Here is a 16,580-nt window from a genome sequence, read left to right on the forward strand (position 1 = left end):
ACCTATAAACCTGCACGTCTTTGGGGCGTGGGAGGAAACCCACGCGGTCACAGGGAGAATGTGCAAACTCCGTGCAGACAGCACCCAAGGTCAGGATCGAACCTGGGTCTCCGGCGCTGTGAGGCAGCAACTCTACCAACTGCGCCACCGTGCCGCCCTTTCATGCTCAAGGTGCAGTGGTAATATTGAAATAATTCAGATAAAATTGTCGGTAAATACAAACTGTGGGTCAAACCCGGAGGCTTGAATTATAATTCAGGAGCAATTATAATACATTTCAGGAGCACTTTCATTTTATTGTGTTGCAACAGATTGATTAGCTCCCTGCCTGGTCTTACAGCAAACTGTGAGCAGGGGGATGGAGGGTCAAGTGTTTAACGGAGCAAATTTAGTGAATTGTGGAACCTCTCCATCCTCACCATCAGCTGACTGGATTTTTTTGTATTCAATTTACAAACCTATAAAAGAAAAATGTCAGTGTTTTTTTTTTGTTTTGTTTGCCTTGAAGCTGGGAAAGAAAATTGTGACGAAGTTTCGAGAATCAGCTGAGCCCAAGAGTTGCTGCGTTGCAGAATGATGACATGAATTCACTGCAAGAGACTTCACAGTTTCAAATCTCCTCCCGCACAGATGATCCCATGGCGTTGATGGTCATAGCAGGGAGGTGTCGGCTAGGAGCCACTGTCAAATGAGGCTGAAACGAAAGAAAGACATCCTGGATGAGTAACACTGACAACAGGAAGCCATTAATGTCCACTTAACTCTAAGCGTAGATTTGCCAAGCAGAAAATCGGATGCATTTTGTGATGCCACAGCCGAGGGAAATAATTGATTACCTGATGATCACCTTTTGATTGATTACCTGATGATCACCTCCAACTTCGAGACTTCTAGACAGGGAGCGGGGCCGTAAATCGCCCGGCACGGCCTAAAATGTCCGTGGGACTTATCATCGCCCGCCTGGGGCTTCGACATCGGGAGAGACATGGAGAACAGGGGAGAGAAAAGACTTTGCCTTCCATCACAGTGGGTCCACTGTGATGGATGTTTGTGTGAACTAAATTGTGTGTATGTCTAGGAATTGTCTTTGTTTGTATGGCTGTGGAAACAGAATTTCGTTTGAGCCTCACTGAGGCTCAAATGACAATAAATTGTATTGTATTGTATTGTATTGTATTGATAATATTGCATCCAGTCATCTTGCTTTTAGTTACAGTGGAGTGATTTATTGTGGAGTTCAAGTCAAGGTCAGGTCAAGTCACTTTTATTTCTATAGCACATTTAAAAAACAACTCTCGTTGGCCAAAGTGCTTTACATTGGTGGAGGTACTAACGTTATACAACAGTGGTTCATAGATTAAGTACATACATCACTACATACATATAGCCCTCGCTCAGAGGACGTCAAGAAAGGCTTGAGAGTAAAGATGAATTTTAAGTCTCGACTTAAAGGAGTCGATGGAGGGGGCAGTTCTGATGGGAAGAGGGATGCTGTTCCACAGTCTAGGAGCTGCAACCGCAAAGGCGTGGTTGCCCCTGAGCTTATGCCTAGACTGCGGGATGTTCAGTAACTCCAAGTCGGCCGATCTGAGGGACCTGGAGGTGGTGTGGTGGGTAAGCAGACTTTTGATGTAGGTGGGGGCAAGGCCTGTTAAGGGCTTTGTAGACATAAAGGAGGAGCCACGTCAAGAGAGTTTATTGTCATGTGTCGCTGATAGGACAATTAAATTCTTGCTTTGATTCAGCACAGCGGAACATAGTAGGCATGAATACAGAACAGATCAGTGTGTCCATATGCCATTATATAAATATATACACATATGATTAAATAAACTGATAAAGTGCAAATAAACAGATAATGGGCTATTAATGTTCAGAGTTTTGTCTGAGCTGAGTTTAATAGCCTGATGGCTATTTATTTATAAAGGACACAAAGTGCTGGAGTAACTCAGTTGGTCAGGCAGCATCTCAGGAGAACATTGTTAGGTGATGTTTAAGTCAAAAATCTTACTGTCCCTAATATCAGTTTAGTTTAGAAATACAGCATGGAAACGTGCCCTTTGGTCCACTGCCCGCGCCGACCAATGATCACACATACACTAGTTCTGTCCTACACTCTAGGGACAATTTACAGAAGCCAATTAACCTACAACCCTGCACGTCTTTGGAATGTGGGAGGAAACCGGAGCACCCGGAGAAAACCCACGCGGTCACGGGGAGAACGTACAAACTCCGTACAGACAGCACCCGTAGTCAGGATCGATCCCAGGTCTCTGGCGCTGTGTGGCAGCAACTCTACCGCTGCGCACTTTTGACACTGGCTGGCGAATTACCAGTAAACTCAGACAGAAGGAACCAAACTTCACCAAACAATCACACTCAGCATGGAGTTCACATTTCCACGCTGGGAACAAGGTTCTGTCCACCCTATTTACGTCTCCGCTCAGCCACTGATGCTCCAGAGACTCTTTCCCAGTCATTCTTAATTTTTATCAAATGTATCAATTTCAAAATCAACTCATAAATAGTTGTTATTAAGCCTTTCTGATAAGGGTTTAAATGTAAAGAAATTTCCAAGATTTTGGTTTGATGTGGTAACGGAAAAGAGAGTAGCCTTCAAAAAATGTCTAATTTGTGAATATCTAAAAAAGTGTGTTAATAAATTATATTTATTGGAGAGTTGTTCAAAAAACAACCTTCCAAAAACAAATCACGAAAAGCTACTAATCCCTTCCTCTTCCATAACAGAAAGGCTTGGTAGGAAGAAAAAATTAGATATGATAGGACTTGATAAGATTCAATCCAAAAAACTTACGAAATTGACACCATATTCGGAATGTATGTCTTATAATTGGATTAATCATATATTTATTCAATCTCGTAATTGTAAGAGGTAACGAGGCCCCTAGAATAGAAGCCAATGATAGCCCTTGCATAGAATCACGTTCAAGATTTATCCATCCTGGGCATTGGGTATCTTCTAAATCGTTTGTCCAAAATGTTAAATAACGAGCATTAACTGCCCAATAGTAGAATCTAAGGTTCGGCAGTGCCAAACCACCGTCTTTTTTTGATTTCTGTAAGTATTTTTTACTTAGTCTGGAATTTTTATTGTCATATATATGAAGACATTTTGGAGTCAATAATATCGAAGAAAGATTTAGCAATATAAATTGGTATCGTCTGAAATAAATACAAACATTTCGGTAAGATAAACATTTTAATAGCATTGATTCGGCCGATTAAAGATAAGGACATTGGTGACCATTTAGTAAACTGTTGTTTGATATGGTCAATTAGAGGCGTAAAATTAGCTTTAAATAAATCCTTGTGTTTCTTGGTAATCTTAATACCTAAATAAGTAAAACATTTGGTAGTCAATCTAAAATTGTTAGAAATTGTTCGGCGCGGACTTGTAGGGCCGAGATGGCCTGTTTCCGTGCTGTAATTGTTATATGGTTGTTATAAATGGAAACTGTCCATAATTCGAAACTAGATTGTTTAATGGAAAAAGCTCACTCTTACTAAGATTTAGTTTATAACCAGAAAAACTAAAATTGATTAAGTAATGTTAGTATTGCCGGAATAGATTTCTCAGGGTTAGAAATGAATAATAACAGATCATCTGCATAAAGAGATAGTTTATGTGTCTTATTCCCGCGGACAATACCAAATATTTTAGGGGATTCCCTAATAGCGGTGGCCAAAGGTTCCAAACGATATCAAACAGTAAAAGACTTAAAGGACAGCCCTGTCTAGTACCTTGAAAGAGCCTGAAAAAAAGGGGATCTCCGATTATTGGTAAGTACAGAAGCCTGAGGTATATGATATATCAGCTTAATCCAAGAAATACATTTTGGACCAATTTTAAATATTTCAAGTGTATTGAATAAGTATTCCCATCCTACTCTATCAAACGCCTTCTCGGCATCCAGTGAAATGACACATTCTGGAGTTTTATTTGATGCTGTATATACGATATTCAACTTTTTATTTCACACAGAGTGTGGTGGGTGCCTGGAACGTGCTGCCAGGGGTTGTGGTGGACACAGATACAATCGTGGTATTTAAGAGGCTTTTGGACAGGCACATGGATATAAAGAGGGGATTAGTTTAACTTGGCATCATGCTCGGCTGGGACATTGTGGGCCGAAGGGCCTGTTCCTGTGCTGTACCGTTGTGTGTTCTAACTGTGCAAATTCTACATTCACATAGAAGTCCTAAAGTCAATCTTGGTTTAGTTTAAGTTTAGAGATACAGCGGGAAACAGGCCCTTCGGCCCACCGAGTCCACACCGAACAGCGATCCCCGCACACTAATACTATCCCGCACACACTGGGTACAATTTACAGTTATGCCAAGCGAATTAACCTACAAACCTGTGCGTTTCTGGAGTGCGGGAGGAAACCGGAGAAAACCCACACAGGTCATGGGGTGAACGTACAAACTCCGTACAGACAGCACCCACAGTCACAGTGTGTAAAAAGGAGCTGCAGATGCCTAAACCGAAGATAGACACAAAAAGCTGGAGTAACTCAGCGGGCCAGGCAGCATCTCTGCAGAGAAGGAATGGGTTGGCGTTTCGGGTCGAGACCCTTCTTCAGACTCTCAGTCACCTACAGACATGATCGAACCCGGGTCTCTGGCGCTGCAAGGCAGCAACTCTACCACTGCGCCACCCTGCCGCCCGATGAAGCATGGAAATATCATCAGTTACACACAAGCCAGGTGGGTTACAGGTCAGTGTACAACCAGTAACATTATACCCCCCACAAACTTCCCATCTCATTTATGACTTTAACAGTTTATGGAACAGTGCGAAGATTTTAGCCAAGGAAAAATAGTGAATGAAAGTAAGTGCAGTGCAGCTGTTCACCTTACAGCTGTGCTAAAGCAGCTCTGTGCGTGCCCAGAGTGTCATTACTGAGATGATGAGAGTTTTGAGCAAATGATTCCAGATTCTGGAAATGCTGGCACCTAGTCCACGGTGGAAAGGGGTAATTACATTGAATTCCTGGCATACAAACCCATTTTAGAGCTTGACGTTCACTTCATAATGATTGGACATGGAGAACTGATGCCGACCCCAGCACACAGATGTTTTTCTGTGCAATAATCTGCAGTCAGAGGGTGGTGAATCTGTGGAATTCTTTGCCACAGAAGGCCACTGTGGAGGCCAAGTCAGTGGATATTTTTAAGGCAGAGATAGACAGATTCTTGATTAGTACGGTAGTCTGGGGTTGTGGGGAGAAGGCAGGAGAATGGGGTTGAGAGGGAAAGATAGAACAGCCAGGTTTGAATGGCGGAGTAGACTCGATGGGCTGAATGGCCTGATTCTGCTCCTATGACATGAAGTAATGAACATAGGTATACCATCTTGTTCCACCACCACTCGGGCCAATTCCATCTCTCCTGCTCCCTTTTATTCCCTTCACCTCTCCTGCGTTTCTCTGAAAACTCTCTAAGGTTTCCCACATCCGATGTCAAGGCTTTGACCTGAAACGTCCCTTCTTCTTCACTCTCTCTCTCTCTCTCTCTCTACTGCTATCCTGCAGTTCCCTTCTCTCTCAAGGCGAGTATGGACAGGAGAAGTTGTAGCCACAAGGAACTGCAGACGTTGGTTCACAAAAAAAAGACACAGAATGCTGGAGTAACTAAGTGAGCCGTTTGGGGAACATGGATAGGTGACGTTTTGGGTCAGGACCCTTCTTCAGACTCTCCAGGAGAGTAGAGCTAAGCATAGTCTAAGTGGGGCTCTTAGAGATAGCGGAGTCAGGGGATATGGGGAGAAGGCAGGAACGGGGTACTGATTGGGGATGATCAGCCATGATCACATTGAATGGCGGTGCTGGCCCGAAGGGCCGAATGGCCTACTCCTGCACCTACTGCCTATGGTCATATAGATCCCTCCTGGAAACACGTGAAACTGCAGATGCTGGAATCTTGAGCAAAGCACAAAGTGCTGGAGGAAGGAACACAGTGGGTCAGGCAGCATCAGTGGAGGCAATGAAGAAGGGTCCCACCCCGAAACGTCACCTATCCATCCCGCCTGACCCATTGAGTTAACCCAGCACTCCATGTTAGAATGCCTGATACACTGCTTCCATTTTCTTCATTTCTTAATTCCGTTGCGTCGCATGTAATTCTTTACCATTTATATTTTTTGACACTTAAATTATTGGAAGCGAGCAGCTATAAAAACACATTCAGGCACAGTGTCAAAGGCAGTGTGTGAATCCCGCGGCAGAATAATTGCTGTGGCCAGCCGCAAAGCTATCAGTTTTTCTGGCAGCTCAATATCATTTGCCCAATATTTCAAAGTGGAGGCTGCTGGAGTTATTTCCTTTGTGCGTTAGTTACAGCTGTAAATTACATAATAATTTCAAACAGTTCTCACTGGAGCATGAATGTGGCATTTCCAGTAGGAGTTACAGAAACAAAATGTCATGTCATTTTTATGGGGTGACACTTTGCTGTTTCTCATTTACATCTCACATCTGCATTAACTGGGAAAGTAAACAGGGTGTGTGCGAAAGGAACTGCAGATGCCGGTTTGTGCCGAAAATAGGCGCAAAGTGCTGGAGTAACTCAGCGGGTCAGGCAGCGCCTCTGAAGAAAAAAGGACGGGTGACGTTTCAACTCGGAAATCTTCTTCAGACAGAGGAGGAGAGCAGACGTTGGAATCTGACCAGAGGACTATGTGTCCTTCAGAGAGGACTTGTTGAAAGTTCCTCTTGTTCATTTAAATAGTTGAATGAAACTGATTTATGCAAATTTATGATGATTTATGCTGCTAATTAGGTGGAGAAACAATCAGAATGGTGGACAGTATGAAGTAATTGGAAGCATTTAAAAGGATGAGGCCAATTAAAAAGGTGAGTTTTAATTAGGAAATGAGTCTGTAGAATATGAATTGATTTTAATGTCAGTTCTTCCTCAAGTTGGGATGTCATTGTGTTGCAGCAGTAGAGTTGCTGCCTTGCAGTGCCAGAGACCCGAGTTTGATCCTGACCTTGGGTGCTGTCTGTATGGAGTTTGCAGGTTCCACATTGATTTTGTTCGGTTTCCTCCCACACTACAGGTTTGTAGGTTAATTGGCATTGGTAAGTTGTAGACTAGTCCCCAGTGTGTACATGAGTGTTAGTGTACAGGGTGATGATCACTGATCGGTGCGGACTCGGTGGGCCGAAGGGCCTGTTTCCGCAATGTGTTTCTAGTCAAAAGTCAACCATTCCTTCTATCCAGCCGCCGCCTGTCCCACTGAGCTGCCCCAGCATTTTGTGTCTACCTTAAGTCTACCATGTGGATCCAGAGCCAGGCAGCAGTGGTAAGAACGTTCAGACGAAAGTGAAAATGGTGCAAGTAGTGTAAGTGTTGCCCTTCTGCCCTTGTGTCTGAGGAGCAGCAAGAATTGGCTGGAGCAAAGTGATGTATTAGATGGGAGTGTAGGAGCGACAATCCCAGTCTAATCCCAGGGAAGGATCCGATCTTTGGGTGTCAGATGCTTCCTATGTTGCTGTTCATAGAGTCACAGAGCCATACAGCATGGAAACAGGCCCTTTGACCCAACTGACCCTCACCAGCCAACATGCCCCATCTACACTAGTCGCACCTGCCTGCATTTGGCCTACATCCCTCTAAACCTGTCCTATCAATGCACCAAAGGTAGACACAAATTGCTGGAGTAACTCAGCAGGACAGGCAACATCTCTGGATAGAAGGAATGAAGGACATGCGTGATGATGTCAGGGGAGAGGAAGACAAATAGAGATATGGAAGGGTAAGGTGTGAAAACGAGAGATCAAAGGGGACAAAGGGTTTTTCTCTTCTGTCAGCGCGTACAGCCATCACTCGTTGTGGGTTGGTTGCATGTTTACCAAGAAGATCTGGAATGCCACACCCAGTGGTCTTGGTCAAGGTTCATCCCAAGCTGCTGCAGGATGCAGGAATCAAGCTCTTCCAGCTGGTCCCGGGGATGTATAATGAGACAAACATTGACTGCTGCTGGAAGATCATCAACTGAGTGAAAGATGCAATTTGCTCTGCCTGGATCTTTCTTCTGGATCCAGTTCAGTTTACAATGGAGTACTGATGCCTGGGGCATTCCCAGCAGCTGTAGAACGTGTTCTGGAGCGCAGTGAAGCACGCTACACAAAGGCTGTCGGGTAAAGCCATGGGAAAGGGACCACCAGACTCAGGAACACTTTCCCGTCCGTTATCAGGCTTCTGAACGGCATTCCTTCAATAAGCTGGGTACTGTCCGATTCACCTCTACCCCATTCATAAGGTCACAAGGAATCGGAGTCGAATCAGGCCATTCGGCCCATCAAGTCTACTCTGCCATTCAATCATGGCTGACCTATCTCTCCCTCCTAATTCTCCCACCTTCTCCCCATTCATGACATTGGCCTTAGTCTATGGAACTGGTGTTCTACCATGCTGAGAACTATATTCTGCACTCACTATCTTCCCTGTTTGCTCTATCTATTGTACTTGAGTTAGAACTGATTGTAACCAAGTATGGTTAATATTTGATCTGTTGGACAGCATGCCAAGCAAACTCTTTCAATGTACCTCGATACATGAGACGATGACAAGCCGAGAGCTGAATCTTCCTTACGGTGCTGACCCAAAATGCAACCTATCCATGTTTCCCAGAGATGCTGTCTGACCCAAGTCAAGTCAAGTCAAGTCAACTTTATATGTCACTTACACATACAAGATGTACAGTGAAATGAAAGTGGCAATGCCTGCGGATTGTGAAAAAACAACAGAACAGAATAGAACAGAATAGTAATATTAAACGAGAACTTACCAGTTTGAAGTTTGATCTTGATTTTATGAGGAGTTACGATGAGCGATTACGTGAAGAAGGGCCGTCCGTCTGCGTGCGCGTCAATCTTCAAAGCAGCGGTGTTAAATCACAGATAAAAAGAAGACCTGAGAATAGTAAGATTGAAGAAACTAGAACTTCCATGTGACCTTGATAGCATGAGGGTGGGAGCGGTGGGCACGTAATCGCTCATCGTAACTCCTCATAAAATCAAGATCAAACTTCAAACTGGTAAGTTCTCGTTTAATCTTACTATTTTACTTCGGAGTCACGTGAGTGACTACGTGAAGATTTCAAAGCTCTGTGATTTTACGCCGGTTACGAATCCAGGCGTCACACACTGAATGGATTGACCATGGATGCGTGTAATCATTAAAGCATCCAGACATTACGTAGTTAAGTAAGGACACTGATGCTTTAAATGAAAGAAAAGTTTTTTAAAAAACTAGTTTCCCCTCCCAACTTTGGGGGTAAACTATGGGACAGAACTTAAAATGGTACGTGCAAACACCCCCAGTCCGTTAATAGATTTGTTATAAAACCGGTGGACCGTTATTTCATTCGTCCATCCTGCAGCCACTAGGATGTTTGTCAAGAGGCACGTCCATTGCTCTTGCTGCCGACGTAGATGCAGCCCTGGTGGAGTGAGATTTAACCATATGAACGTTCACTCTGTTACCGCCATTACCCCCTTTGACCATCTGGAGATGGTTTGTGTTGACACCTTCTAGTCTGTTCTGAGCCTCTGCGGTTCTCCGTAACTCTCAGATAGAGGTGTTAGTATGTTACCACACACACAACCGTAGGTACTCTGGATATGCCAAGAACTGGATCTCCATCCCTGGCATTCCTGGCCTGCTATGTTTATATCAGGTTCCTGATTACGAATGTTGTGTTGTTCATATTGGTGGTCATGTGGTCCAACCGTAGCTTTTGCAGTGTCTGGATTCTTTGTCAGCATACCACCTTCAGGGTTAGTTATAGGCGGTCCCCACTGTCAAAGTAGGGTTAGTACCACGCTCACATCCCATGTGTCCGTGTACCTTGGTCTTAGTGTATTAGATTGTAAATTCTCTTCATGAATTTTGTTGTAAAGGGGTGCGTTCCTATCGACCCGTGCCCATGCTCGCAGCATCAGATAGGAGGAAAGTGCGCCTCTGGCACTATTGATTGCACTATAACTTTGTTTATAGTTATAGTACTGAGTTGATAGGAAACTCCAAGACATCTGTTATCCGAACTGTGTTATATTTGTTCAGACAGTCCTATGCCTTGAAATGGCCTCCTCAGAATCTGCAGACCAACAAGTTAATACGTTCGTGTAGTGGATGATTACTCCCTGTAACTGGGTTCACTAGGAGGTCCCTGCTCTTGGGTACAGCCATAACTGGCTGGACGATAGTTCCCAAAATGTTTGGGGACCAGGCTTGAGTAGGCCAATCTGGCACTACCAATATGCCTGTGGCTTAGTCTTGCTTGATTTTGGTCAAGCATCGGTTTGTGGGACAAATTTGTGGAAAGCATGCATAAACAATCCTCCCCAATTGAGGGAGAAAGCATCCACTGCCTTTGTTCCTGGATCCTGCTTGCAGGACACATATCTGGGTAACTGATGGTTTAGTCTAGATGCAAATAGATCAAAATCTGGTATGCCAAATCGTGGTTATTTCGTTAAATACTGCATGATTCAACATCCATTCTGGGTTGTTATTAAACATCCGTGATCCAGCATCTGTCAACGTGTTATATCTACCTCGTAGATTTCCCAAATATTCCTCTTGATACACCAGTGCCAAATGAGGTTCGACAATCTATCGTAAGATACAGATTTTACACCACCCTTGTTAGTGGATATGTGCCACCGCAGTGGTGTTATCAATCTGAATTTGAACAAGCACCGGTTGCATATTGCTACAGAACCCCTTGAGTCCAAATTGTGCCCCCAACAATTCTGGGTAATTGATTCCATGTGTTGGGGAATTACAGACGCCTGCTCATTCCATCTGCCCCCACAGCTCTAGACTGTGTTAGTGGCTCCCCATCCTTAGCCGCTAGCATAGGTCTGAAGAACCCTCGATGGCTTTCAAGCAAATTTACTTTGAGCTTTCTCACGTTCGTTATCCACCGTAGTTATTCAACAAAGGCCTCTGCTGGCAATCCATAGTTTTGCCAATTTTGCCTGCATGGAATCTGAGTGTTCGTTCCTTTGCTCGTTGTAATTCTGGTAATGCAAAGGCCCGTACGTACTGCTGGAAATGCGGCTACTATTTGCCAATTACACTCGCTGTTTGCCTGATAGATGGCTAGTATTTGACTATCAGGTCATAGCAGGCTTGATTAATATTTACTGTTTTTGATAGTAAATTCTAGGTAATCAATTACCCTTGTAGGTGTCAATTTTGATTTAACTGGATGGATGAGGTAACCAATTCTATCAAACAGGGTTTTGGTTTGCTTTGACTGATGCTTCTGCCAATTCTTGGTGACTCCAAAATGAAATTGTCCAAATAGGCCATTACAATGTGGTTCTGAGACCTTTGTAGGCCCAGAATTGGTTTCCGTAGTTTAGTCAATGGTCTAGGAGCTGATGTCAACCCATTTGGCAGATCCATACCATCCAGTTAAACTTCAAATATCTCCTGTTCTTAGTGAATAGACACCGAATAGTATGCATCTTTGAGGTCGATGCATGCCATGTGACCATTTTATAGGAAGCTCCTATAAAACAGTAGTTAAACCGTAACAAAATTACTGTTTCTAAAAGTCTATACTGCACAAATGAGTTACACCTGGATGAAGTGACATCCTCCATCTGTCACATGTCCTGAATGGCAATCCTGCCCAAAAATACTGGGCCTGCCTCGAAGACAATTCCAGTCCGAGTTCCAAGTCTGCTTGGAACCTGTGTATGCTTGGAGCCTGTGCTGTCCCCTCCCCTTCCTTCACCCTCTAGCTGTCTCCTCCCACCCTCCCATCCGCCCGCCCTCGGGCTCCTCCTCCTCCCTTTTTCCTTCTTTCTTTCCCCACCCCCCATCAGTCTGAAGAAGGGTTTCGGCCCGAAACGTCGCCTATTTTCTTCGCTCCATAGATGCTGCTGCACCCGCTGAGTTCCTCCAGCAATTTTGTGTACCTTGGAACCTGTGTATGTTGTGCAGTAGAATTATCACGTTATTATCTGTTTTTAAAAACCCAGTTCTGAAATTTCTTGTTATTGTCATTTTGAACAAGAACACAAGAGTAAATTACCAACATGTAACTGCTCCACAATCCCTTGTTTCAGTAAACCCAGACCCACCTACCTCCATGGCTACCGGTGGTCTTGTGGTAAGCCCAAAGGCCCCTGATGCGGATTCCTTTTCTCTCCTTGATTGGGAGTAGGACTGGTAAGGAGTGTGGATTCTATGTTTCTCCCGACCTCTGCTTGGGTCTGGTCTGAAACCTCATCATACTGAGCCTGCCTTGTAGGACAATTCTGGCCATTATTTTGAGTCTGCCTTGAAAGACGACTCTGATCATATTTCCGTGCCCAGCTTTCAAGCTACTACCGGATTCAGTGAACCGCTTACCCCCTATGGAGGCGTGGGGTGTGTTGTCGCCTACTGATGATTTGCTTATCGTTGTACGGATATTCTGCCAACTGCTGGCTCTTGAGGCCATATGCATGTGCTTCAGTATGTTCATACTTTAAATTAGAGATCAGTTACCTACTGATCATTCACACTCCCCTCCACTGAGAGTGAGGTTCGTAGGCAGCCCTGAAAACAGGTGCTGCCGCAGGCCCCTGAGGATACCTGTGCTGACATGGCCCTTCCAGTGGACCTAAGTGAGATTCTAGCTTTGGTCAGACTGAAAAGGACCATGAATGCTCCTCTCCTTAGAGCAGGAGACATTTGTGCAGCCCTGAAAACAGGTGCTGCTGCCTGCGGGTTCTCCATAATACCTGGGCTGTTAAGAGCTAGATTCCATCCAGGGAAGCACCCAGTGGAACCTGGATGATTGCAGAAGTACTTTTTTCTGTTTGTTTGTATGGAAGCATATTATTCCTTTTATGTAAAGCATTTTGGTGTTGACTTAAACAGTGCAATATAAGTAAAACTTACTTACTTACTTCCTTTCTTCCACATGTAGTTCCCCCTCCAATGGGGAAGACATTGGGCTGCCCCATGTGCGAGGCTCCCGGCCCCGGCACTGCTGTAGAGGCCCGTGCTGATACTGCTCCCTCCCTTGGAGCAGATTATTGTTGGAGCAACTTCTCCATAAGTTGCTCCATGTGGGAGAAGTCGTCCTCAGACGCTCTCCGTTGAGGGAGGGTATCCCTCTTCCCCGGACTCATCTGAGTCAACGGGTTTGTTTAGACTTGCGGGTGGCATTATGTCCCGCAGGACAACCACGGAGCTCCTGCTCCTGCGCAAAGTCTCCTGCCGATTCTGCTGTCGGCGCTAATGTCGGGAACAAGACCGTCGCCCGCTATTTGGAAAGCTGCGGTCTTCGGCAGCCGACATCCCCGCGGGCCGTCTCCTCGACATCTGACGCGCACGCAGACGGACGGCCCTTCTTCACGTAGTCACTCACGTGACTCCGAAGTAAAATCAGTATTTACATGTTAGATAAAAACCCAACAATTTTAAAAAGACACAACACAACAGTAAATGAGTCCCTGGTAAGATCAGAGTTTACAGTCCTGGTGGCCTGTGGGAAGAAACTCCGTCTCATCCTCTCTGTTTTCACGGCATGACAGCGGAGGCGTTTGCCTGACCGTAGCAGCTGGAACAGTCCGTTGCTGGGGTGGTAGGGGTCCCCCATAATGTTGCTGGCTCTGGATCTGCACCTCCTGGTGTATAGGTCCTGCAGGGGGGTGAGTGTATTTCCCATAGTGCGTTCGGCCGAACTCACTGCTCTCTGCAGAGCCTTCTTGTCCTGGGCAGGGCAGTTCCCAAACCAGATTGTGATGTTGCCGGATAAGATGCTTTCTACAGCCCCTGAGTAGAAGCACTGGAGGATCCTCAGAGACACTCTAAATTTCCTCAGCTGCCTGAGGTGGTAAAGGCGCTGCCTTGCCTTACTCACGAGTGCTGCAGCGTGTGATGTCCATGTCAGATCCTGTGTGATGTGAATTCCCAGGTGTTTAAAGCAGCTCATCCTATCCACATTTATCTCCAGTGGCGTGTACGTCCTCGGATGTTGTGCCCTTCTAAAGTCCACAATCAGCTCCCGCTGAGTTACTCCAGCATTTTGTGTCTTTCTAAATAAAGCTAGCCCTGATCTTGAGAGCCGCTCTAACAAGATGACTTGCCTGGTGCTTTTGACCAGGAGCCAGCAGAATTATAAGCAACTGTAAATCTACAAACTTTCATCAGTAACGGTAATTAGTCTCCATTTGGCTTCATCATGTGTCTACTCACAATGATGAGGCGAGAGGACAGGCAAGATTAAACACATTTTTTAAAGTGGAATTTGCATTACAAAGTACACACTACTGTCATTAAAATGCAGTCAATCTTCAAGCCTACTGTGGAGAATATACTGGGGATCCTTTATTGCAAGAGAGAGTTAGATAGGCCTCTGAAAGATAGCAGAGGCAGGCCATATGGGGAGAAGGCAGGAACGGGGTACTGATTGTGGATGATCAGCCATGATCACATTGAATGGTGGTGCTGGCTCGAAGGGCCAAATGGCCTACTCCTGCACCTATTGTCTATTGTCTATTTATTAGATTTAAAACTCTGACGACAACTCTTAATGATAACCTCGAAATAAAGGTTAAAGCAAGTGGGGTCACACAGTGGCTCAGCGGTAGAGTTGCTGCCTCACAGCGCCAAAGACCGGGGTTCGATCCTGACCACAGGTGCTGTCTCTACGTTCCATGTGACCGTGTGGGTTTTCTCCGGGTGCTCCGGTTTCCTCCCAGAAAACGTGCAAAAATGTATGTAGGTTAATTGGCTTCGGTGAAATTGTAAATTGTCCCTAGTGTGTAGGATGGTGCTAGTGTACGGGGGGATCGCTGATCGGCAGGGTGGATCGTAGGGCATGTTCCCGTGCTGCATCTCCAAAATAAACTAAACTAAAGTGAGGCAGAGGTTCACTTGCACCTCCTCAAACCTCATCTACTGTATCCGCTGTTCCAGATGCCAACTTCCTGACATCGGCGAGACCAAGCGCAGGCTCGGAGATCGTTTCGTTGAACACCTCCGCTCAGTCCGTCTTAACCTACCTGATCTCCCGGTTGCTCAGCACTTTAACTCCCCGTCCCATTCCCAATCTGGCCTTTCTGTCCTGGGCCTCCTCCATTGTCAGAGTGGGGCCCAGCGCAAATTGGAGGAACAGCACCTCATATTTCGCTTGTGTAGTTTACACCCCAGCGGTATGAACACTGACTTCTCTAACTTCAGATAGCCCTTGCTTTCCCTCTCTCTCCATCCCCTTTCCCTTCCCAGTTCTCCCACTAGTCTTCCCGTCTCTGCCTACATTCTATTTTTGTCCCGCCCCCTCCCCTGACATTAGCTGAAGAAGGGTTTCGACCAGAAACGTCGGCCATTCCTTCTCTCCAGAGATGCTGCCTCACCCACTGAGTTACTCCAGCATTTTGTGTCTATCTTCACGCAAGCTCCATGTTATCCCACCTTTGCATCCACTCCCTGCACGCCAGGGGCAATTTACAGCGCGCAATTAACCTACAAACCTGCATGTCCTTGGGATGTGGGAGTAAACCTGAGCACCCGGAGGAGACTCAGGCGGTCACAGGGTAAACGAGCAAACTCCACACAGACAGCACACATGGTCAGGATCGATCCCACATCTTTAATAATAATAATAATAATAATAATAATGGATGGGATTTATATAGCGCCTTTCTAATACTCAAGGCGCTTTACATCGCATTATTCATTCACTCCTCAGTCACACTCGGTGGTGGTAAGCTACTTCTGTAGCCACAGCTGCCCTGGGGCAGACTGATGGAAGCGTGGCTGCCAATCTGCGCCTACGGCCCCTCCGACCACCACCAATCACTCACACACATTCACACACATTCACACACATTCACACACAGGCAAAGGTGGGTGAAGTGTCTTGCCCAAGGACACAACGACAGTATGCACTCCAAGCGGGATTCGAACCGGCTACCTTCCGGTTGCCAGCCGAACACTTAGCCCATTGTGCCATCTGTCGTCCCAATCTTTGGCGCTGTGAGGCAGCAACTCCACCATTGCTCCACCGTGCCACCCAAATAATTAATCTAAAATAACTAGAATTACGCCTGTTCTCTGTCTGCATAGCTCTTAATTAAGTTGCTATAAATATTCTATCTTTAAATTACTTTAGAATTTACTTCACTGGTAATAGAGTGAGATGGGCATTAAGGCTCTTGAGGCAGTTTCACATTACAATGCAACAGCAGTTTATCTCAATTATATTCAAGGAAGTAGGCTCCATAATCCTTCATATTCTTGTCCAACGAAAAGATATATTGATTTCAGATGTAAAATGAGCAATAGAGCTTGTACTCACTCGGTAGTTCTGGGAGTTTCATCGCCCTTGGCACAAAGGAGAGTTTATGTAGGTTAAGGGTTATTAATTTAAGGATACAACATGGAAACAGGCCCTTTGCCCCACCAAGTCCACGTCAGCGGTACACAAAAAAATCTGAAGAAGGGTTTTGGCCCGAAACGTTGCCTATTTCCTTCACTCCATAGATGCTGCTGCACCCGCTGAGTTTCTCCAGCACTTCTGTCTACCTTCGATTTTCCAA

General features: G+C 45.3%; 1 protein-coding gene across 1 annotated transcript in view; it reads right to left on the reverse strand.

Annotated features, from left to right (window-relative positions):
* Positions 1-275: 275 nt before the first annotated feature.
* The window catches only part of samd10 (sterile alpha motif domain containing 10), a 93,981-nt gene continuing 77,676 nt past the window's right edge, over positions 276-16,580 (reverse strand). The window contains exon 5 of the mRNA XM_033041410.1: positions 276-694. Coding sequence (XP_032897301.1) covers positions 672-694 — 23 coding nt within the window. The 3' untranslated portion in view covers positions 276-671. The remainder of the gene's footprint in view (positions 695-16,580) is intronic.

This window comes from Amblyraja radiata, chromosome 23 (assembly GCF_010909765.2).
Source record: "Amblyraja radiata isolate CabotCenter1 chromosome 23, sAmbRad1.1.pri, whole genome shotgun sequence".
Classification (NCBI taxonomy): domain Eukaryota; kingdom Metazoa; phylum Chordata; class Chondrichthyes; order Rajiformes; family Rajidae; genus Amblyraja; species Amblyraja radiata.